A 24380-nucleotide genomic window follows, 5' to 3' on the forward strand; every position below is an offset into this window, starting at 1 on the left:
TCTCAAACCTTTTTTTTTTTCTTCTAATTATTTAGGTTAAGAAAGCTTCATAATTCATTGATAAACACATCAATTACAAAGATGCCTTCACAAGTATACCATTTAATTTCCATTAGTAAAAATAATACATACACTCACATATATATAAATATATACATATATATGGTATATGTTTTTACATAAATGTACACACACATATGTATATATGTGAGTTTATGTATGTTTGTTACATGTATAACCAATACTTTGTTTTTAATTTAACATGTCTTTCAACTTTCTTTTACTACTTCCAATAATGGACTCAATTGAAGGGATTCATGGAGAAATTTTATAATTGGTTTTATCTTACAAAATGGAATCGATTGAACTTTTTAAATTTATTTTAATCGTAAAAACACATCCTTTTTCTTTACATTTTTATCATTGGAGCCATATATGTGTTTATTTGGAATTTTAGTTTTTTTTTAAGTTAAAGGGTATAATGTACTTTTTGAATCCCTTTAGTTAGGTAGGGATGGACGTTTAAAAGAGGGAACAATATAGTTTGGTATTTATGCTTCTTTCAAAAGTACAATAGAACATTAAGTGAGACTGATTAGTCTATCTTATAGAGCGTTCAATTTTTGGGTGGATAGTTCGTCTATCCTAATCCTTAAAATTTAAATCATCTTGATTTGAGAATTTTAGTGAATGAGAATTAAATGTGCATTTGGAGCAAAGAGTAGATTATTATAATCCTAAGTTTATTATAGTTCGGTTACAGTAGTTTGTGTTTTGTGTGTCAATTATTTTAGTTTAAGTTGTAATACTAGTATGCTTTTCATGTGTAAATTATTTTAGTTTGAGAAAAAAAATTGTAAATACTATAACAAAAAAACAAAATCAAATTGGGAATATAAAAAATTGTAAAACGTGTAGCAAATAGTAAAAACATTATAACTTGAGGGTTCGAAATATTGTTTGTAGTCGCTAATTGAAAACTTTTAAATAATAATTACTGTTGCACATGGTAATTATTATAGTCTTACATAATTCTTATCCAAAGAGTCCCAAACTGGTTATTAATTCCAACTTGCTAGGAATTTCATATCATTTAATTGGAGAATTATTAATGAAATTTCAAAAATTGCATTAATACTCTTTAACCATTTTTAAAAAATCAAATTTGTCTAAAAAATTTCTTTCAAAGTTACCCTAAATCCAAAAAAAAAAAAAAAACCAATTTTAAATACACATACATACTTTTACATCAATTATTTTCTCCTTAAATATAAATCAAAACTCACTTAACCATCAACTTCCATAATATCTTAAAATCAAAATTTTTCCATACAATTATGCAAAATGATGAGTAACTAAATAAATAAAGAAATGACAAAACACCGCTTCAAAATCTGTTTTACTTGATAATAGACCAATTTTACATATTTGACGTTTTTATTTTAAAAAAACGTGAAGTATTGATCATTTAAAAAAAAAAAACGTCAAGTATAATAAAAAAAAAACGAAGTTTCCACAAAAAAATTTAGACTATTTTAGGTTAGCTTTTACTTAATGTTTTTTTTTTTTTTTTTTTATCAAGTATAAGTGAGATTTTACTTAACGTTTTGTTTCCGTCAAGTATAGTGAACATTTACTCGATGCGAAAAAAAAAGTCAAGTATAATTTTAAAAGTAAAATTTTACGATATTTTTTTAACTATTTTACGTTAGTTTTTACTTAATGGTTTTTTTGCTTCAAGTTTAGTGAAGATTTTACTTAATGTTTTTTTTGCTCATCATCAGTGTAACTAACATTTACTTACACAAAAAAATGTCTAAGTATTATTAATTTTTTTATTTGAGACTTTGAAAATCTGAAGTATAAAAATGTCAAGTTTGAAAATTATAAAAATATAAAAATACTTTTTATTTCCTTCCTTTCATTAAATAAACTTATTAAAATATTTGTCACATAATTCCTCACTTTTTAAAACTTTATTGTTTATTTTTTTTATAGCACTTTCTAAAAATCCACATATGACTTAGTGTTGAAGAATAAAATTATCGTTCATTGGAGAGTTTATTTTGTTGATAAATTTGTCTTTATTTGAATGAATATAATACAAAAAAAAAATAGAAAAATAGAAAATAAGAAATGTAAAAAGTGTCAAGTATACGGTCTTACTTGTCATATAAAAAAAACAAATATACTATCTTACTTGACACATAAAGTGCGTCAAGTATACTATCTTACTTGACACGTAAAAAACGTTAAGTATGATATCTTAGTTGACATGAAAATGGCATCAGAAAATATAATATTGGATGATTTTTTAGTGTCAAATAATATAATTATACTTGATAGTCGATTACTTAACATTTTTTAAAACGTTAGATATATACTTGACACTGTATCAACATCAAGTAATCCAATTTTTGTAGTAGTGAAAGAATATTATATTTGGTCATGGGAAATTTTCTTAACTAATCATAAATAAATAAAGTGATTTGAATTGTTAAGATGATAAAAAGAAAAAAGAAAAAAAGACTTCAATTGTGCTCATTATGTCATATCCCCTTCAATACTTAAAGTTAGAAAACAACTCAAGGTTTGAAGTGTATTTATAGGTTATCATGTCCTAATCCTCTAAGAGTTCATGTTTTAAAATCTATTGGAAAGGTTGCTTAGGTTGATGGTGAGTAGCTCAAAATGGACTTAGCTCATAGTTTAGCTTCCTCCTTCATTGGACTAGCTAGCCACTACAAATGAGTTAATTTTCAAGCTTATTCATCAGACACAAGGTCGATATCGATTCACAGGTTGAGGTCAAAAAGCTCGAAATGAGCTTCAATCCATTTTTTTTTCCATCCCTAAGATCTCCTATTGGATTTCATGTGTTGTTTTATACGTTCTAGATATCTTTCTTCGATTTTGATTTAATGTTTGCCAAGTATCTTGGGACAATTTTGCCCATTGGTGTTGCATATGTTTATTTCTTTTGTCTCCTACCAATTGACCACACTCTCAAACGTGATTCCATTCCTCTAACAGAGAACTGTTAGCTCATAAATGGAATTAAAAGAGAGAAAAATGGAAAACTATGATGATCATTAGGTGTTATAAACCGTAAAAATGTCAAAAGTATCATACAATTATGGAAAGCTTAAAATATTTTTTCAACAAAAGATTTATGTTCATGTACTAACAATGACAACAAGGGTAGAAAAAACAATTTTGAACTTTTAAAAATTTAGAGTATTTTTAAAACAAGATATTGATGGGTAATTTTGAAATTTGGAAATAAATAATTCTGAACAGAAAGTACAAAATTCAACCTATAATGTTAATTAGAGAAAAGCATATATAGTTCATATTCTTAGTTTTTGTTTTATTAAAGAGAGAAGTATAGGGTTGAGGCATTATTTTATGTGTGTTAGGGCGATGATAAATAGACACATAGATGTGAAGTGTGTCCATCCTTCTTAATCACTAAACACTTTTCCATCAAATCAGTGTGTTATCACTTAACTATAATATATTCTTAATTACACAAACACAGATTCTTCTTCCTTTTGTCAATATCCCACTTTTTCCTTTTTTTTTTCTTAAAAGAAAAGTAATCAAAATTCAAATAACTTCCAACTTAATTTCATAGCCATATTTTTTTTTGCTTTAATTATTATAATACTTGAGATTTTTCTTTTAAGAACAAAGTTTGATTTTAATCTAATTTTAAAAACAAAAAAGAAGGGTTTAAAAACTACTTTATTTTTATTTTAATTTCAAAGCTTATTTGGTTTTTGAAAAGATAGGTAAGAATCAAACATCCAAAAATCAATGGGTATGAAAGACCATAAAATTAAAATATCTTATGTTATCACAAATTTAGCAAAAATCATACATTTTTTATTACTCCATTCCTATCAATCAAAACCTTCATGCAACAATAATAATTTATTTTTCATTTCAATCTAACTCCGAGTATGTAAACTTTTTAAATGATAATTAGTATCTTATTTACTAATTATATTTGAATTTGGTTCGTAGTTGGTTTACTACATTAAGTAACGTGTTATTTTCCTAAAAATGCTATTCATCAATGATAATCTAAAAAGTAAACCTCATCTCATTAAGTTTGTTGTTGTTTTGTTCGTATCTCTTCTATAAGGTGGGACCCATTAAAAAGATAATAAAATTACAAACAATGGTATAAGAAGACAATGATACTATACAAGACAAAATAATTAAACAATCTCAATAGTAATCAAATTACAGTTACAAAATTCTTGAATAAACATAAAGTAACAAAATATAGATTGAGACTGGTTACAATTAATTTATCAATAGAAGATGTACTTGATGAATTTTGATGGTCTCATAAATTTGTTTGAAAGTCAATTTATTGAGACTTCCATAAGGGGAAGGCATCATTTATGAGTGTATGACAAATGAAATATAAAAAGAATACTAAAAGGTATACATCATTTGATGTTTATATATAATTACTACTACTACTACTATTATTGAATCATATAGTTTAAAATGAAGAAATGAAAAAGAAATGGAAGTATTAAGTTAGGAACTACGTAATGATTACGTATAGAAGATGTGGATAGCACCAATTTAATGCAAGAAGAAAAGAAAAACAGTGTAGTGCTTCCTAGTATATCACTATAATGTATGTGGCAATTTCTTAGTGGCAATCTCACGAGTCTCGATGCTTTGCCAAAAATTCAATTTTCTTTTTTGTTTTGTTTCTTTAAATTAGTACTTTGATTTGATGAAGAATATCCGATAGCTACTGTGTAACAATGGCTCTTTCTCTCTCACTTGCCCGACCAACTGCCACCCATTGTCATCTCCTGCCCGACCCCTGCCCGTTGTTGGGGCGCTTTCCCTCTTTCAGAAGCGCCCTCCTTTTCACACTCATTTCTCTCTCTTTCCCCATCTTTGGCTCTTTTGACTAAGTTTCTTCTTTAGTGAGCTTGAGTTTTTTTTCTCCTTTTTTTCTTTTTCCCCTTTCTTTGTTCTTCACAAATTTGCCTATGTGATCTTGATTCTGTTTTTGCTATTTTTGCGATTTGGGTAGTTGTTCGTTTGATTAATCGGTTGGTATTTATTGTTAATGAGGTGATTTTTCCAAGTGGGGTTTCCATGAAAGGTAAGATTTCTGGGTTGAGCTATTGAAATTTTGGTTTTTTAAGAGATTGGAGGATATGGGTTTAGCTCCTAATGATTCCAAGGTTGAGACATGGATTGAGGGTAAGTCAAGAACAGCTAGCGAGAAGAAGAAGAAGAAGGAGAATGAGTTGGAGGAGGAGACTGGATGTTGGGTTAAGTTGAAGTTTATTGGGAGTTGCATTCCTTCTAGATCAAAGGTTGATAGTTCTCTGAGTGGATCAAAGGTTGATAGCTTTATCAGTGGCACTAGTACCCATTGCGGTAAACTTCTTCTTCTTTTGGTTTTTGTTGGTTTTTGTCAACATAAGTTTGAAACGTATGTAATCGTTTTGGAGATTGGAAATTATCCTCATCTTTTTGTCTTTCTTAATTTGGGTTATTGTAAATTTGGAGCATTGGAAGCTAATGGTTAAGTTCAACTGGTGATTAGGTTGAGAGTTTTGGGAAAATTTACCACTTTGGATTTTCATGGGTTTGTAAAATTTAGTTCCCTAGCTATACAATTTTAAGTCTATCCTTATTTAAAGCTGGGTATTACTGTTTTCGAAGATTGTTGTTGTTGTCTTAAAAAGTGATATAGATTGTTTCTTGAAAATGAAGCGTTTGAAAGTTTTCTTGATTTTGAAAAGCTTCTATATTCATGTTTCACTTTCTTTCCACTGTTCTTTTGGTTTCAATACATTTTATACTATAATGTGGTCTGTATTTTTTCCTATTTCTTTTTTAGTTTAACACGAGAGTGAGGATTTGAATTTCCGACCTTTAAGGTAAGTAATGCCTCAGGCCAATAGAGCTAAACTCTGCTTAGCAATATGTTTTGCATACTTACATTGGCATTATCGATTGAAATATGCTATTGCTGGTCATGTAAAACAAGGGAAATGAGCGATAGATGTAACTGAAATCTGGTTAATTTCTATTCTTATTTATAAGTTTATAAATTTGCTTATAGTCATTTTCAATTAGCAGATAGTAAATCTAAACTGGACGAAAAAAGAGATATACTGGCTACTGCATTGGGGTCATCAGCGACAACTGATAATGCCGAAAGTAGTTCGTCCACTCCCAAGCTCAGTGCTGAGCTGAAGGTTGCTTCTCGGCTTCGTAAGTTCACTTTTAATGAGCTTAAGTTAGCCACAAGAAATTTCCGACCCGAGAGCCTTCTTGGTGAGGGAGGTTTTGGTTGTGTTTTCAAAGGATGGATTGAGGAGAATGGAACTGCTCCTGCTAAACCTGGAACTGGGCTTACAGTTGCAGTCAAGACTCTTAATCACGATGGCCTACAAGGTCACAAGGAGTGGATGGTATGGGCACTCTTCGCCTCTGTCTCACACAATCACAGTTACTTTTGGGGTATCTTTCTCTCTTCCATGTTAAAATTTAATCGGTTTTCCATTTCAGGCTGAAGTTAACTTCCTCGGTGACCTCAACCATTCTAATCTTGTAAGATTGATTGGTTGCTGCATTGAAGATGATCAAAGGTTATTAGTTTATGAGTTTATGCCTCGTGGAAGTTTGGAGAACCACCTCTTCAGAAGTATGTGACGTAACCTTTTATAAATTCTACTTTTCCTTAGTCCCAACAAATATAACATGAAGTCACTATGTTTCAAATTATCATTAAAAAGTGACTATTCCTCCAAGCTCTAAGTATGACATAAAGTTAAAACTCAAAACATTTCTTCTTAAATACCTTATTAATGAGCCCATGCAATATCGGGCATACAGTTTGGAGTTTCTGTTTCTTATTTTCATGTGAAGTTTTTAAATGAATTGAAGTGTTTGTTAAACTTCTAGAATTTTTTCTGTTTGAGCTTATTGAAATTTAAGAGCTATAAATTATGTAAATATATATAATTTTGCTCTGTTTGAGCTTATTGAAATTAAGGGTTACATATATGTACATATGGTGTGGTTTTGTGTTAAAGCACATTGTTCTCTATGTATGATGTGATTTTTTGACATTCATTCTATTAGTGATGTGATCTCAGGAATGTTAATGTTTCTATACTTCGTAATTTATTTCATATGCTTAATGTTCGATGGTAATTACCATATTTTGCACAGAAGGGCCCTTGCCACTTCCTTGGTCTATCAGATTGAAAATTGCGCTTGGTGCTGCTAAAGGCCTTGCTTTTCTTCATGAAGAAGCTGAAAGACCAGTGATATATCGTGATTTTAAAACGTCTAATATTCTATTAGATGCGGTATGTCTACTAAATTATGTGTCTTTTTACTTTGTTATCCTCAAGCCCACCTTTCCTATAAAAGGTTGAAAATGTTGTTTTAGGACTACAATGCTAAACTCTCAGACTTTGGACTTGCAAAAGATGGCCCTGAGGGTGACAAAACTCATGTTTCAACTCGGGTTATGGGAACATATGGTTATGCAGCTCCAGAATATGTGATGACTGGTAGGTTTGACTTCTTTCATATTTTATGTGAGCACTTCTAGCATTTCTATATTTTTTTTTCTATGAAAGAACAAACTTTCATTTAGATAACTTAAAGAACACAAAAAGATAATATATAATAAAGAAGCCCTTCACAAAAAGGAGCCTGCATTTCGTTGAAGTTCACACTTAATTGAATAAGAAATATAATTTCGTGAACACTACAAAGGAATCAAAGTCAAGGGGTTACCATTTTTCCCAATTAGTGTTGAAGTATATATTTGTTCTTCCTTCTTTATTTATTGGCAATTAGTTTATTATTTTTATTCTTCTTATTCTTACTATTTTTTTTCATTTCATTATGTATCCTCACACAAACACACAAACACATATATTGGTTGGTTTTTTTTTGGTCGTGGTGGGTTGATGTACACATTAGGAGGAAAAGTATATTGCAATGTCTTAAATTGTTGGTCCTTGTACATCGGAGGGTTTCATAATTGATAATAAGGAAAAGGATTAACCAATAGATTTTAATGTACTCATTAAACATAAGAAAAAATATCATCTTTAAATCTCAACGTGAAGATATGGACTAGTAAGAATAACAAGATCTATAACATGATTTGAGATTAAAAATTTGTTATTTAAAATTATTTTACAATTTTTTTTTTCAGAAACATCCATAGATATCGATGTTTTATCAATGCTTAATGTTGAAATATCAGCGACATCTTGGACAGCACGTTTTGTCATCCATTAAGCAGTTTTCTTTTAAGTACAGCTGCCCAGTGAAGAGGGTGAAGTATATTGTTGAGAAAATTGTTACCCACTGTAACCCTCCCTATTACACCCTACAAGTAGAACTCATTCGCTGACAAGATTTTCTTGACGTTCACTAATAATGAAAAAGAACTTTTTGCAAAGTTCTTTAACTTTCTAGAAGATGTTCTAAGTTTTGTGTAGTCTTGGGTGTTGGGATATAAACTTGAACAATTGTCATAAAACAATGCACGTTTTATTACTCATCTATCTAACTTCTAATATTCTTGATCTCCATAGGGCATTTGACATCAAAAAGCGATGTCTACAGCTTTGGAGTTGTCTTGCTTGAAATGCTAACCGGTCGAAGATCGATGGATAAAAATAGACCGAATGGGGAACACAACCTTGTTGAATGGGCTAGACCCCTGCTTGGAGACAAGAGGAAGTTCTACCGGCTTATAGATCCTCGCCTCGAATGTCACTTCTCAATCAAAGGTGCACAAAAAGCTGCAGAGCTTGCAGCTCACTGCCTTAGTAGAGATCCTAAAGCCAGACCTCCGATGAGTGAAGTTGTTGAAATTTTAAAACCTTTGCCAAACCTCAAAGACATGGCAAGTTCTTCCTATTACTTCCAAACCATGCAAGCAGACCGTGCTAGGTCCACCCCCAATGCTAAAAGTGTCGTCCGCACGCAGTCGATGTTTGTGGCAAGGAACGGGCAACACATTAGAAGCTTATCAAGTCCAAATGGTCCTCATGCTTCTCCATATAATCATCCCAATCAGTCACCAAAACCTGACAGGAGATAACCTTAATAACCAGCTCAAGCAAGTTAGTACCTCGAAATCTAACACTTATTTGTGAAAGTATAATCAAAGTTCATTAGCACATAGGATGGTTTAGCCTCATGTCTATACAGTTGACTTTATGTCCATATTAGAGCCTTGAAAAGACTTTTCCTTTTGTCCATTTATTCTTTCCTTTTTGTTTTTAGATTTGGAGGAGAGGGGGTGAAGTGAAAAAGGAAGGTTGATTGGGACTGTTTTTATGCCATTGATTGAGATTTGAAGTTATGAAAGAAGTAGATAAGAAAATGAAAAATGATGGTAGATTTGAAGAAGGCTATTGTTATGAAGCTAATCTGTAAATCCTATTTGTTTGCTGTAACTATCATCAATGAGTTGTGTGTTTGTGCCTTCTCCACAGTCAACATCCTTTCTCCAACTGTATCCCCAGTTTTTCTTTTTCCTATCAAATGATATGCTATATCGACTCAGAGGTGAAGTTCGATGCAGATAACATACATTGCAGTATGCTTCTTACTATATTTTTGCTCATGAATCATCTTTTTGAAGCTTAGGGTGTCATTTCTCTGTATATTATAAGATATATCTTGGTTCATAAGTAAGAAGTTAGAGTTGGCTCTTTTGTTTTGGTTTTGGAAAAAGCACAGTTCTATCATAGAGATTTAGACTAAAATGCTTTTTAGTCATATTTTGTAATCCCAACCTTGCATCTCCTCAACGTAGAGGGAACCGCACCTGATCGAAATATCAAGATAATGTCCCTTTTTCTCAAAAAAAAAATAATAATTGTTATAAGAATTATCATAAAAAAAATAAGAAAATACATAACCTTGTATGCATTAAGTTCAATGACTTAAAGTTATCGTTTGTGCTTGAGTTTCATGACTAATAAATTGTCTCTCCCATGAAAGTAGAACTGTCCACAAAATCTAATTATATGAGAAAAATACTTGTGAAAAAGTTTTCCATTAAACCTTCTCTTTTTTCCTCCTGTTTTATTAAAGTCTGGGTGGACAATGTATTTGCCTAGAGTAAAATGAAGATTATTATGATTTATTGTTTTCGTTGTCATGGGATGGTTATATAAGAACTAAAAAAGGGTGTTGCAATCAAGAAAACACTTGTAGTAAAAATTATCATTCAATGTAGGTGATCATTATTTTGGGCATCATTAGATATGGATCTCAGAAATATTTTTTAATCTCTTTGACATAAACTCATGATAAAAAGAAGTTTGTGTTAAAGTTAAGTAAATCATATTGAATGATTACTTCTCATGGTAAGAATGATGAAAGAAAGATACATCATGCAATCATATTATATGATCATTCTTGTAATTATTTTGGTAGTAGGTATAGGGAGCAAAAGATGTAAATGAGTATTGTTAAATGGCTAGGGATTGAAAGAAAACATAGGAAAGAATCAAATCATTATTCTGAGTCTTTTTCTCTCTCTAAGAATGGAACATTAGAACCGATATGTTATTGGATTGGGTTGACTCTTATATACAATCAATAGAGTTAGGATTATAATCAATCCGGATTCTTGGGTTGATCATAATCTGGCTCAATCCAACCCATGTCAATTGAAGTCGTATCTCAAAGTAATCTTGAATATGACAAATTTGATTTTCATACTTTAAGAGTCAAATGCAAAAGCCGGAAAAAGGCCCAAAGGGAGGAGGCATCTCAAACACAAATACATGCATGCACAAAATCAAGGGATTATTGATACAATCAATAAAAGCCAACTCCATGGCACACATTCTAATCAAGATATCTCAAAATTTCCAATATTGTATCAATCAATCAACTACAAGTTACAAGACACGGGAAAGGAAAAATAAATTATGATAAACTGCAACACCAAAACAGATCTCTAATTGAGACTAATCTTTCTAGTTTCTACCAACAATCTTCTGACCTTGGTGTCTTGAGAATTAACGAGATGGCTGAGTATTTGCCACGAAATATCAATCTGCACTCTAGTCTTCCTTGGATTTTTCGTTATTTTTCCAACCAATTTCTTGTCACAAGTATAGGTAGAAGGGAGTTGTAAATGGTTAAAACTGCATAATAGAATGCCAGTCCTCTGAAATATTCTTGAACAAACTGCCATTGGAACATCTTAAACTTAAACTTAAACTTCATGATTATCATTGAATACAAAGTGAAAATGTATTCCACATGTGATTCATGTAGTTAAATGAAAACTGTACCTGTATTAAGTATGGTTCATTAATTTATTCCGCTTTTCCACCTATGAGACCTTCAAGATTTCATTAAATGCTTCCTGAGGAATATCAACAGATCCAACACGTTTCATTCGTTTTTTTCCTTCCTTTTGTTTCTCCAACAGCTTCCTCTTCCGTGTAACATCCCCACCATAACACTTTGCAAGAACGTTTTTCCTCATGGCCGAAATCCTAAAATCAACATAAATAGTTCAGCCTAACAATCAAAGTTGAAGAACATCAATGAGTAATCATACAACACTATCAAACAATCAAAATAGCTCGTTTACAACACTATATATATATATACATACATATATATGCATCCATGGTATTATACTAAGCATTCCAGTTGTTTAGAAAGGAAGTGTAAGATTTTAGGTCACTCAAACTTTGAATATGTAATAAAATTCTAAGTAAAAACCTTTTAAAGAAAACAAGTAAATAAAAAAGACCATTACGTTTCTCTTGCAATAATCTTAGATCCAATCGCAGCTTGTATTGATATCTCAAACATTTGCCTGTCAGCATAAAAACAGCTCATGTTATAACACAAGAACAGGAAGAAGGAAAAAACAAAAGAAAAGGTAAGCACATACCTGTCAATGAACTTCTTCAGTTTATCCACCAATTCACGGCCGACCCTTTGTGCCTTCAAATTATGAACAATGGTTGCCATTGCATCAACTGGCTGCCCATTCAATAGAATATCCAGTTTCACCAAATCTGCTTCCTGATACCTGGTAACCACATCCCTCGTCAATACATCAATATATGAATGAAGATGACACAACCACTACCCCTAACTTTGAAAGACTCATCATATTAGCACAGTCAACTACGAAGAGCCTATAATACTAGTATATCAGGTTTTTCACATAACTGATGAAACATATTAAGCTACACGCATTGACTATGAATCAAATGTTGAATAAGAAAATTATTTGACAAATTTCAAAAATCAGTCATCTCTCATTATGCCCATGCAGAAAAGACCAGGGAGACTCAGGATCAAGGGTTTATTAATGTAAATGAAAAGAAAGGGCAATAAACTTACTCCGAGTCCTCATAATCGAATGATGCATATCCTGATGTTATACTCTTTAATTCATTGTAAAAGTCAACAACAATTTCCCTTAAAGGTAAGCGATACTTCATGAATGCCCTCTGACTGCAGCACAAAACTTAGGATTAATCTTTATAAAAGCCACACACAAAAAACAAGGTATTAAGTTCTTAGTAAAATAATATTTTGTAAAGGAAGTTCTTAGTAAAATACAAGCAAGAACGTTACTGTTAACAGATACGCAATAACAAAAGGTACTTGCAGTTTCTAACTCCTAAGCTTTAAGAAGAAAAGAAAAGTCATGTCTATGGAGGAAGAAAAAATAATTAAACAAGGATCTAGTTTTTTTTTTTCAAGTGAGATGTTATGCCTCAATCCAATGTGAGTTTTTGTTGAAGCTAATAGCAGGAATCACAAGATTGTTGATGCTACATGGTAAGCAGCTGATGCCACAAGATTATGTCACGTGCCAAAGCTTCAAATGCAAATAGAATATGCAGATGAACTTCAGGCTTGAGACTATGCAAAATAACAGGCATGGGTATGTATATTAAATTTAAGCAACTTCAGACAGACAAAAAAACCTTTTGAACAAATTTTATTCCCATCAAATCAGACAAGTTGCAATGAAAACGGATGTGAACTATACAGTACTATTCAATATCTAACCAATTATTTTCTAAGATTACTGTCAAACTTGACATGATAGGGGGAACTGCAAGAGGTTGTAAAAAAGAAAACCAGACTACTCCCAAATAATATAAAAAGCTTCACATCATCTTCAGATTATATTATAAGGTGATGTAAATATGAAATTGTAACACAGATTACCAACAATTTCAACAAAGACTAGTTCTTACTTAATTATTATTATTTTTATGCTAGCTTGTCTCCTTTTGGGAGTTGGTTTCTTTGTATTCTCATACTCTTCCATTTATTCTCTATCAAAACTCAATTTATTATTAAAATAAAATAATTTTAAAAAAGAATGCTTCTCAAACGTGAAATAAATAAATGAGATTGTTGGTATTACAGGTATACTAAACTTGGGGCAATTTTTAATTAGGATCAAGGATTCAAGGCAAAAATTGAGGACACAAATGGGGTTAGGAAGACGGAGCAACATTTTCTAGTGTCATGAAAGCTTCACAACAGATGCAAAGCCGTTAACAATTTTGTAATATAAAGAATGAATTAAATGAACATTTAGAGGCCAAACAGCAAATTTCGACCAAGTGCCTTTTGCAAGTTCTGCCAGCTAGTGGCGTTAAATGTAAGTTTTTATTTTTCTGAAGATTTTCCAAATGACATTATGTTTCTTTTAGTCCAGTAACATGGTGGCATCAGAAATAGGATAATTTTGTTGCACCAAAACATATACTATTTAGTTCTTCATTACCTATCAATGAATGAGTACTCTAATTGTTGACCCCTCCTCTCAGAACAAAGTGTAATTACAGCCCCAACATATCTGCAATAAACAAGAAATAATTTTGAATGATTTAATGTGAAAATTTTAGGGGAAGAAGATAGAAAAGAGTTTGAGAGCTTACTCACTAGGAATGATAATTGTAGCCAACACAGTAGGTTCCCAGCCAGCAATTACTCGCTTCTTGGGATTTGATGGCAAAGCAGCAGGATTCTGAACATGTGCTTTGCTTAAAAGGGAAAGAAAATACTAATTTAGATCTTGGAAACAAATGGGGAACATAGAGAAAAGAATATGCCACTGAGATAACCTTCCATCAGAGTACTCAAATATATAGGGCACCGTTGGAACAGTAGAAATAACATGAGCTCCATACTCCTGTCAACCATCAGAAATAACACGAGTTCTCAATTTCTGATGACAAAAGTGGGCCTACGTTTTATCACATACATTAATAATGAATAAAAACCGTCACCTGTTCAAGCCGCTGATGAAAAACATCCATGTGAAGTAATCCTAAGAAACCACACCTGTGTATGGGACTCAATTATCATGGGTTGGCATGTATGAATAAAGCTAATATAAATCTATTTTGATAGCAAAAGGAATAACTTCAGTCAGTGGATGCAAATGCCAAACCTGAAACCAAGCCCTAATGCTGTGCTAGTCTCCTTAGTCACAGAGACACTGGCATCATTACATGTAAGTCTCTCTATTGCATGGTTGAGTGCATCAAAATCTGACCCATCAGCTGGAAACAGACCAGAGAAAACCATGTGCTTTACAGGCTTAAAACCTATAACAAGGGAAAATGTCACTAAGAGAAGCAAACACAACATACAGGCCATTGCATACAACAACCTAGCAAAAAACAGAATGCTACATTACTGAAATCTTATGTTCATAAAATATATCCCATCTGTTCACCTAAATAACTGCCATTCATTAGTAGTAGAAAGAATCGCCTTGAAGCTTAACTTCTGACACATAACTTTCATTGGGACTGAAAAGAGATATAAAACATTGTGAAAATGAAAATGAAGAGTTACCGGGAAGGGGTTCAACAACAGTTTTACTCTGATGAAGTGTATCCCCAATTCGTGCCTCTTTAGTAGAACGCATTCCACTCACGACATAACCCACTTGACCAGTAAGAAGGATTCCTGTACTGGTAAGTTCGGGATGCATGATCCCAACATCCAAGACTTCATAAGCTTGACCAGTGGCAGCAGAAGAAATCTTATCCCCCTTGCGCAGCACACCATCAACAACAGCAACATGGCAAATCACTCCCTTGTATTCATCGTAGTACGAATCTAATAAAAGCATTCGCAATGGCGAAGTACTCTTTCCAGGAGGTGGAGGTATGCGCTCTATGATGGCTGGAAGGACCTGCTCAAGACCTTGCCCCGTTTTGGCAGATGTCAGCAGAGCATGTGTAGGTTCAAGGTCAAACATTGATTTCAGTTGAGCTTTGACACGATCAGGGTCAGCAGTTGGCTGATCAATTTTATTGATAACTGGTATAACTGTTAAATTAGATTCAAAAGCAAGGTAAAAATTAGCCACTGTTTGAGCTTGAACACCTTGGGCAGCATCTACAACTAAAAGAGCACCCTGGCAAGCTGCCAAGGATCTAGATACTTCATAGCTGAAATCAACATGGCCAGGTGTGTCAATAAGGTTTATCAAGAAAGGAGGCTGTTCGCTAGTGTTGTCACCAACAAGATTACACTTGTGAAACATAGTTGCAGTTTGAGCTTTAACAGTAATTCCCCTCTCCCTCTCCACCTAAATAATTGGGCTTCATCAAGTTAAAAAATGAAAAAACAATAAGGCAATCAATTTTAGAGCAAACGGTGACAGAGAAGTCAATGAAGGTAAATTACCCGCCTAAGAAAAGAAAATAAAAAAAAAATTCCCACGCCGAGTTAAACAAAGAGACTGAAACATTCTTGAATATTGAAATATATTGAAACAAAGACCTCATGAAGAATAAAATAAGATCACTTTCAAGCAATCATAACATTCGGACCTAATTGTTTTATATTTATAATGTAGAGAAAGAAACTGAAACATTCTTGAATATTGAAATATAAAATAATGGACTCAACTATGTAGATTAAATTCATGGTCAGAAACTTCAAATTGGATTGAAATCATCAAATTAAACGATGTTACATGTACAATTTAACATATATGAAAGTTAAATTTGCACCTCCTTCAATTCAAATGACTTTTGTTTGAATTTGGTCAAGGAACAACTAAATTAAGCTAATATAGTAAATGTTCTAATTTGTATTTATTTTATTTGACTTTGTATTTTGGAAGTTTCTCGTCTACACGAGTAAATCCATTTTTAATTTGTTGTTGGATCCCTCCCCACCTAGGGAGTCGATTTTTAACGAGGTTTGGAGGATTAAGGTTTCCAAGAAAGTCAGGTTATTTATCTAGCAAGTCTTGCTTGGTCGGGTTAACAGTGTTGATAGTCTTGTTAGGAGAAGGATCTTCCTTGTAGGGCTTTTTTGTTGTTTGCTTTGTCAGCAGGTGGAGGAAGACCTTGATAATCTTTTTTGGGGTTGCTAGTATGCGTGGGGTTTGTGGAGCTCTTCTATGAAAGAGTTTGAAGTTACCTATGTTGATCATCCATGTATTTGGGTGACAATAGAGGACTTCCTCCTCCATCCACCCTTTAGAGAGAAAGGGCGTTTTTTGTGCTTGGCTGGGGTGTGTGCTATTATTTGAGATGTTTGGAAGGAGAGGAACGATAGGGTGTTTTGTGGTAGGGAAAGGGATCGTAGTGAGGTCTAGTCTTTGATTAGATTTCACATTTCCCTTTGGTCTTCTACTTTGAAGATTTTTTGTAACTATTCCATTGGTAACATTTTACTTAGTTGGACCCCCTTCTTGCAGTTGGGTTGTTTTGTTGGGCTGGTTTTTTGTATGCCCCTATATTCTTTCATTTTTTTCTCAATGAAAGTTGTTGTTTCAATAAAAAAAAAAAATTTAAAACGAGCTTCTCATCTATCAATAGCAAACTTGTTTCTTCATTGGTCCATCCCATTTCAAAAAGAATTCGATTCTTTCTTCGTTTCACAAATATCCAAGAGTCCTGCCTGTTTCGTGTAGTTCAAGATTGCAGTTCCACCATAATTAATTGTTGTATTCTACTGAGATGATCACAATAGTCTACTTGTAGCTCGTGCAAAGAAGTAATTGTCTTCACAACAATGCTTTTCAAAAGTGTGCATCGACTAAATTTTGATTCTCCGCAAATTTTTTAGGTTTTTACTGGTACAGAGTTGTTTCAAGTTATAAGCCTTATTATACCATCTGACTTTTGAGTTTGAAACTTTGAATATTGTTTGCTAGTGTATTTCATACTTATGTAACATCATTTCCCCAACATTAATTGCTTAACAGATTCAGCACTATTATGAAAAAAGCAAGCAAATGACAACATTGGCAAACTTGGTTTTTCCAAGTAAATTTAACAATGGTCTTATCAAAGTAATTTAAGCCTCCATATTCAAATACCACAAATGTATGGTTTCTCGTCAATTTACACAAACAGCCTAAAACAAACACAATTGTCATCAACAAAAGTTGGCGACAATGCAAAAGAGTAAAAAATAACCATAAATCCAATAATATTCACAAACCATAACCAACGAACCTGCAACTTGTCGAGGTATTGAGGCTGACCATGGCCTCGTTTAATAGTACCAGTGAGCTCCAAGAGACGATCAGCCAGTGTAGACTTGCCGTGATCCACATGGGCAATAATAGAAAAGTTTCTAATTCGTTCAGGAGGGTACTGCGTTAAATCAATACCAGCTTCTTTGAGGTTTTGGCGAGAAGGAGAACAAAATGATTGGGTCAAAGCGAAACGATGAGGAGAAAGCTTAGAATTTACAATACTGGCTCTAAGAAAAGAGGAAGCTCGCCACAGATGAAAGCATTTAGGACTTATGTTTTGTGAAGTTTTTCTCAGAAAACCCATTGTTGGGGTTTTGGAGCTTTCGAACCCGAAGGTCCTGAATAAGAAGCGAATTTCTGCTTGGTCAGAACATGGACGATGAAGAAGAAGCTCGAGCTCGATGATAAAGACGACGTCGTACAGATGGTTTAGGGCGGAGGAATTGGTTGGAGGGCTTAGTAGATTGGTCTGTTTTATAAATATGGCGGCCCACGGCCCATGGCCCAAGTCTCCAGTACTGGGCTGAGCCCATTGGAAACAATACTCTTTATGTTGCAACCATCGTAATAGGTGAGCATTTAGGCCCACATCTACCCATTGAAAATGTAGTAAATCAAACCTAACATGAAAAATCAACTTTATTTGAATTTGATTGATGCTCCACAATTGTTAACAAAACATACCAAACTTTTCCCAATTTAACTGACTAAGAATATGTGTATTTAACAAAGTGTTCGGGATTCAAATCTTCATTCAACTATATATAGTTAAATGATAAGCGTTCTTGTCATTGCAAAACATACATAACTTAGTGGTAATTGATATATACTCCTTTTTTGAGGTAAAATGTTAAAATAATCAAATTCCTATGTTGAGACAAAGAACTATTCTTTTAATTGAGCAAAATATTAAATATTGAATACTTGATAAAAAAAATTGGGTGCATGATAGATGATATCCATTTTTTTGCATACTACCTTAGTGTTTGTAATCACAAACTCATATGACAGAAAAAAATAATACTTTTTTTACTATATTTTTCTTTTGTAATGAAAGAAAATGCATGAAGATAAATGTAACACTTAAGTTACTCATTCTTAATTGATTGGATATTTAAATGGAGTAAAGCGCAATAGATATTAATTTCAAAGATGCAGATAAAATAATTGATGGAATAAGGATATCCAACCATAGAAATTAAATCAATACTAAGTAACAAAGTGATACATATGTATACACTTTGTATGGAAGATGAATAACGAAAAGTATTTTTTCACTAATTATATATATATATACTCCAAGATTTATTGTTTATCTTTCAACAACAAACAATTTAGTTTTCTTTGGAGGACTAAAACACGACTTATATGCTACTAAATTCGAGATGTGGGATTTGGTTTAACTTTTGAAGTATTTAACAAAAGCAAATAGTCTTCAATAATCAATTAAAATAACTTTCGAAAAAATGAGTTTATGAAATAACTTTAATAAAAAATGATTTTTGAAATTACCAAAATGCTTTCATTAGTCCTATACCCCACTTCCACCACGTTGTCATGGTCACCAACTATACCTCTAGAGAAACTTTCGGCAACCGTACCATATGTGACCACCGACCCCAACGACCACTTGCATAAACCAATACCATATCACCAATTCTTGCAACGACCACTCAAAATAACCAACTTTAACAACTATTATTTGAATTTATTAGTACATAACATTTTACCATCATCTTTTACCCTAATTTGAAATTAATAAAAATACATTTAGCATATAACAAACCATAAACTTATATATAAACGTTTACATGATTGTTTTAAACTTATAAATGAAAACAACTTCTTGAAAACAAATTCAAACATATCCTTTTATCTATAAAATAATTGTTGTGTAAAGAAGATCTATAGTAGCCCCTATAAGGTAGGATGAATCAATAGCTCAATGAGTTAAAAGACTTAAAAAGAGTAGTCAGTTGTGATGTACCCCATGACAATATTGACTCATCAAGAAACCTTTTGGGCACCAAAATTAATACTACAAGAGTTGGTCTTCATATGAGGACATAAGTGATCAAACTCAAACTATTGCATAGGAAAATGAATTTCAATTATTATTTATTCCTCAATCATATAAGCAATATTTTATCTAAGATGTATTTATCGTCGTCACAGGTAAAACAAATAATATTTTATAAAAAAGAGGAGTAATTAAGAATTTGTCGTATGTCAAATTATGATTATTCATTTGAGAGTAATGTATGAAGATGGATCTAAATTGGTATGAATATAAAGTACATTTTAACAACATTGAAACCTCAAGCGAGACATTATGAAAGGGGCTTTATGAAATATCTACATGTAGCTTGACACCATTTCGATGCTTAATTTCCTCCGTCTTAGAGTGCACTTGGACTAATTTAACTTTCTTGTAATATAAATGAATGGTTGATCCTTTTTTTTTTTTTTTTGTCATCAAACAACTTTGACCAACAGATAAAATACATGCAATAAAGTTGGAAGTTCTTATTGTTTTTGGAAGGACAATATACACACTTTTAATGCAACTTTTTTTTTTTTTTTTACAATTTCTTTAGAAAAATTGTTTTAGTTAACAAGTTATTTGCGAAAATAAATTATTTTTTAGAGTGTAATTATTTCGAAAAAATTTCCTTCAAATAAATCATCTTTATCTCTTGTTGAAGGAAACTTTTAGCTTAGCTGTAAGTATGTCTTGTATAATTGAGAGTTATGAGGTTTGATTCCCCTCTCCACAAATGTTGCACCTAAGAAAAACATTATTCTCCAGGTTTTTTTTTTAAAAAAAATATTTTACGAAAAAACCTAAAAATACCTCAAACACCTAATGTTTTTTTTTCTCTTATTCCGTGAAAATTCAAAGTTTGAAATGCACCTATATATACTCGTATAAAATAGCTTTTCAAGCATTAATTAAATAGTTAAATTATACTCATGGCAACTTAAGCAAACAAAACACAAGTAATATACAATATGTAACAATATCAAGATCTATGTGGTTCAAATCTTTTTTGTCCATCAATGCTAGCACTTTGAATTGTTTGCTACCATTTGATTTCTTTTAAAATAGCGGCACCTTCTCATATTTTCTTATTTATCGATGATGAATTTCAAAGAAAGAAACATTGTGTATGTAGTCCATTAATGAAGGGTAAATATCATCAACTAGCAAATTTGCTTAAAAACTAAAAAATATAGTAAAACTTTTTATATATATTTTATTAATATTTTGATTCATTTTGGCTACAATTCAAAAGCCCGACACTTGTTTTTTATTAAAAAAATATAAAGATAAAGGTAAGAGGTTGTTGTCCATTTTGAGATTTAAAAAGAAATTTTAGTGACCATAAACTAGGAATCATAAAGAAATTATATTATATTATGTCAAAAAATAAAATAAAAAAAAGAGAAAGAAATTATATTAATTAATTATCTTCCTTTTTCTTTCCTCCATTGGAGGAGGATACGTATCTACTTCTATATTTCTCTCCCTTTTATATTTTTAGAAGAAAAATTCATATTCTCTTTGCTCTCTTTTTTCTTTAAGTAGAGCAAAGTTGACCTTTTTTTTTTAATATTGCTCAAAGTTGACTAATAATTCACTAATCATGTGCTCTCAAATTTGTAACGTGTAATTGATTAAACAATTCAAAACAATAATGGTACATCAACTATAGTCTATAACTACAATGCGTATATTTTTTTTTATATTGTTGTATATTGTTGTAACTCTAGTTTCAAACTATTTGGATGTTTAGTAGTATCCAATTTTTTTCAATAAATTAAGTTTAGTTATAAAAGACATCGTGATGTTTAACACATATAGTAAATGCGTAGTTTGTGTATAATTATCTATAATTTGGTTTCTTCTCTAATTTGTTAGCTACAACGACTTATAGGACGTGCAATTTATAGTGTGAGTTATTTCACTACCGTACATATTCTTTTGTACATATGAATGCATGCATGTAGTGAATTTACTTATTCTATTTTATGAGTATTTTCCTATACTATTGGTGATATATGGAAAATTTTCTATATTAGCTCCACTCATGGTATGAATTGTTCCATGCATCTTTAAAAAATAGAGTAGGATCCATTAAAATTAATGTAAGGTATACGGTATATAAATATTTATGAATGTAAATGTATATAGTTTGAACAAAGAAAAGCGTATAATACTTGTACTCATATTATTAAAAAATTCTCTTTTAAATGTTGAAAAATTCTCTTTTAAATGTTGGCTACCAACCTAGAATATAAGAGTTTGTTTGAAAATGATAGTTGAAATTGTGATTTTAGAATAAGAAATGTATGTACAATTAATTTTTTAATTAACCATCAAATTTATATTTGGTTCAAACTTTTAAAAGTGATTAGAAGAGAATTGAAGATGGAAAATAATAATCTTAATCATGGATGAATTTCCAAGGCATTTTTATACAACTTTAACTAAGAGCAAAATATTTAATAACTAATAAGCAACTGTAAATAAACTAACTATCAAATTATAACTATATGTAATAAAAGTAATTTTCAAATATACTTACAAATGATTTTGAATTATTATGTTTGCTTCTAAATTTGATTTTAAAAATTAAAAAAAAAAAGAGGTTATTTTCAATTTTAAAAATCCCATCCACACATGAAATACTATCCTATACCATAAACTCCATTATTTTCGTTCTGTACAAAAATCTAATATATATATATTCTTTTGTCAAGATTCTATATATTATATTTACCAAGCATGTATTGTCATTTAATTGGCCCATCATGTGATATTTCCAATTAAACGATATTTTTTCGTGGTCAAGTTAAAAGAAAAGTATACATACTTTGATGATGTTAGTTCTACTATATAGATGCTCATTTTATTAAACAATATAAACTTGTGGAGTTATGTGTTAGACATATATATACCTATATACAATACATGGGTAGTAATATACATGTATCTGTGTAGTATATAGTATATATTGGTTAACGTAATTAAGTTTTAATTGTAGCTGAAAGCTCATTCAACTTTAATTTAGACAATTTATTTTTAAATACTTAATGTGTTTTTAATGAGTCTTGAATATAGTTTCTTTATTCTTGCTATTTTCTTGTTTACTATTCACACGACCATTTAATTTTATTAGCATTGCATTATTACTATAAATTTTAGAAAAATGTTATTTATCTATTTTAATCTACTGCAGGTAAATTATCATAATTGTATTTATTATTGAATCGATTTCATTAAAAATTAACTTTAACAAAGATTAAAATTTAAAATTTATTGAAAATAAGATAAAAGATGGACTTATTAAAAGTACAAATACTAAAATTCAACAAATTTTAAAATATAGATATCAAAATGATAAGTTAACTATTACCAAGTAGTAAAATAAAAATCATAGGTTCGGTTTCGGTCTTCCTGGGACGACCCAAGAACCAAATCCAAGATTATATTGATTGTTTTGTTTCACATTTCTGAATAAAAAACATGCATGTTCGTAATAAATTGTATTTTTTTCTACACATAATCGTAATAATTCAAATACTAAAAATTACTAATGCAAAGTTTATTTTTAAGACACCTATATACTTTTTAATATTTTTAAAAAATAATTCTAAATCAGTCACACTCTAAGTTTAGGAGAGAGACACGAATAAATCGATTTCACATCTAAATAAGAGGGATTTTGAGGACATGAAGATAAAGTTAAGAAAAGCTTAAAAGAATTAAGAGTTAATACCTTCTTGATCATAGAAATTCTAAAGTTAAGTGTGCTTAGCTTTTATATGTTAAATGTTTTTTCTAGAATAATACACGTGAGTGATGAGAAACCATTTGAAAGAGTTTCAAAATATAGAAGAATATTACTCCATAATCATGACATCACCTTCATCAATCCTAGAGAAGTTGTAGTTGATTTAAAAGAGGAAAGATAGAACAACACCCTCAAAGGAAAAAGAAGCACAAGGAAAAACCAAAAGGATAAAAAAGAAAGAAAGAAGAAACTGAATTTCAATGGGATCTTAACGCTCAGCTCAAAGAAAACAATTTTTGTTTAATACCAATAGCTTCCAATCAACCATGGATATGCCTGGAAATGTAAAAGCTGGACATGATATATACAGTTAGACCATCTCAGATTAAAAGGTTACGTATGATCTTTATGGTGTTTTGGGTGTCCATTTTCGTTGGTTGCTCTGTTGCTCTATCTCTCTACCTCCCTCATTAGCACTCTCTCTTTTTCTATTTGGTGTTGCTAGGTTTTTTGAGTCTTTGGTTTGATTGATCTACAATCCATTAGCTGAACAGCACGATAACTTTTATGTTTTGATTAGATAACTTTTATCTTTATCTGCTCATTATTGGAGACCTATCTTCCTCTATGACGATCTATATTTATTTTATTTCTACAAACTCTTTTTTGTAGCCATGAATTTCCATTTGTATGGGGTTGGATGTTGATGTGAGTGCTCGATTGTGTGTCAACTTAGTTGAGATGATGGGGTACACCTCCTAATCTCGATTTTCCACTTGTGACTTGTTAAAAAAATAGATACGATAGATAAACTCTATCAATATCTATAATTGATAGAATTCAAAATTTTATTATATTTATGGTTTATTAAGGCAACCTTATATCATATTCTAGCAGTTTTTTAAAAAGTAAATTTATAATTGCTAAAGAACTAGTTGCATTTAAAATACTAAATCTTCATAAATGAAGAGAAGAAGATAAAAAGAGAATCATAAAAATAAAAATAAAAACAAAAACCTCCATAGCCC

The 24380-nt window shown here is 31.1% G+C and overlaps 2 protein-coding genes and 1 long non-coding RNA gene across 6 annotated transcripts; 2 read left to right on the plus strand and 1 right to left on the minus strand.

Annotated features, from left to right (window-relative positions):
• Positions 1-4731: 4731 nt before the first annotated feature.
• Positions 4732-9675, plus strand: LOC101211851 (probable serine/threonine-protein kinase PIX7). 3 transcript variants are annotated; one of them, XM_031885437.1, is made up of 7 exons: positions 4732-5424; positions 6133-6467; positions 6565-6700; positions 7231-7370; positions 7454-7577; positions 8619-9152; positions 9316-9675. In XM_031885437.1, exons 1-6 carry the CDS (start codon positions 5199-5201, stop codon positions 9128-9130), a joined length of 1473 nt encoding a protein of 490 aa, XP_031741297.1. In that variant the 5' UTR covers positions 4732-5198; the 3' UTR covers positions 9131-9152; positions 9316-9675. The 3 variants fall into 3 exon arrangements, with proteins under 3 accessions (XP_031741297.1, XP_011655988.1, XP_011655989.1); XM_011657686.2 differs by having other exon boundaries at positions 4734-5424; positions 8619-9658; XM_011657687.2 differs by having other exon boundaries at positions 4737-5424; positions 7234-7370; positions 8619-9658.
• A 1140-nt stretch (positions 9676-10815) lies between these two features.
• LOC101216107 (translation factor GUF1 homolog, mitochondrial) lies at positions 10816-17986 on the minus strand. Of its 2 annotated transcripts, none has more exons than XM_011657688.2 (12): positions 17532-17986; positions 14905-15646; positions 14495-14651; positions 14331-14385; positions 14166-14233; positions 13980-14084; positions 13826-13897; positions 12418-12531; positions 11960-12100; positions 11822-11881; positions 11346-11552; positions 10816-11238 (listed from the first exon to the last, which is right to left on the minus strand). In XM_011657688.2, the coding sequence occupies exons 1-11, from the start codon at positions 17856-17858 to the stop codon at positions 11387-11389; spliced, it is 2007 nt and encodes a 668-aa protein (XP_011655990.1). In that variant the 5' UTR covers positions 17859-17986; the 3' UTR covers positions 10816-11238; positions 11346-11386. The 2 variants fall into 2 exon arrangements, with proteins under 2 accessions (XP_011655990.1, XP_011655991.1); XM_011657689.2 differs by having other exon boundaries at positions 14905-15659; positions 17532-17670.
• LOC116403822 lies at positions 12531-13855 on the plus strand. The gene is made up of 2 exons (XR_004216665.1): positions 12531-12967; positions 13136-13855. It is a non-coding gene; the product is annotated as an uncharacterized LOC116403822 (long non-coding RNA).
• Positions 17987-24380: the final 6394 nt, after the last annotated feature.

Source organism: Cucumis sativus, chromosome 5 (assembly GCF_000004075.3).
Source record: "Cucumis sativus cultivar 9930 chromosome 5, Cucumber_9930_V3, whole genome shotgun sequence".
NCBI classification, from domain to species: domain Eukaryota; kingdom Viridiplantae; phylum Streptophyta; class Magnoliopsida; order Cucurbitales; family Cucurbitaceae; genus Cucumis; species Cucumis sativus.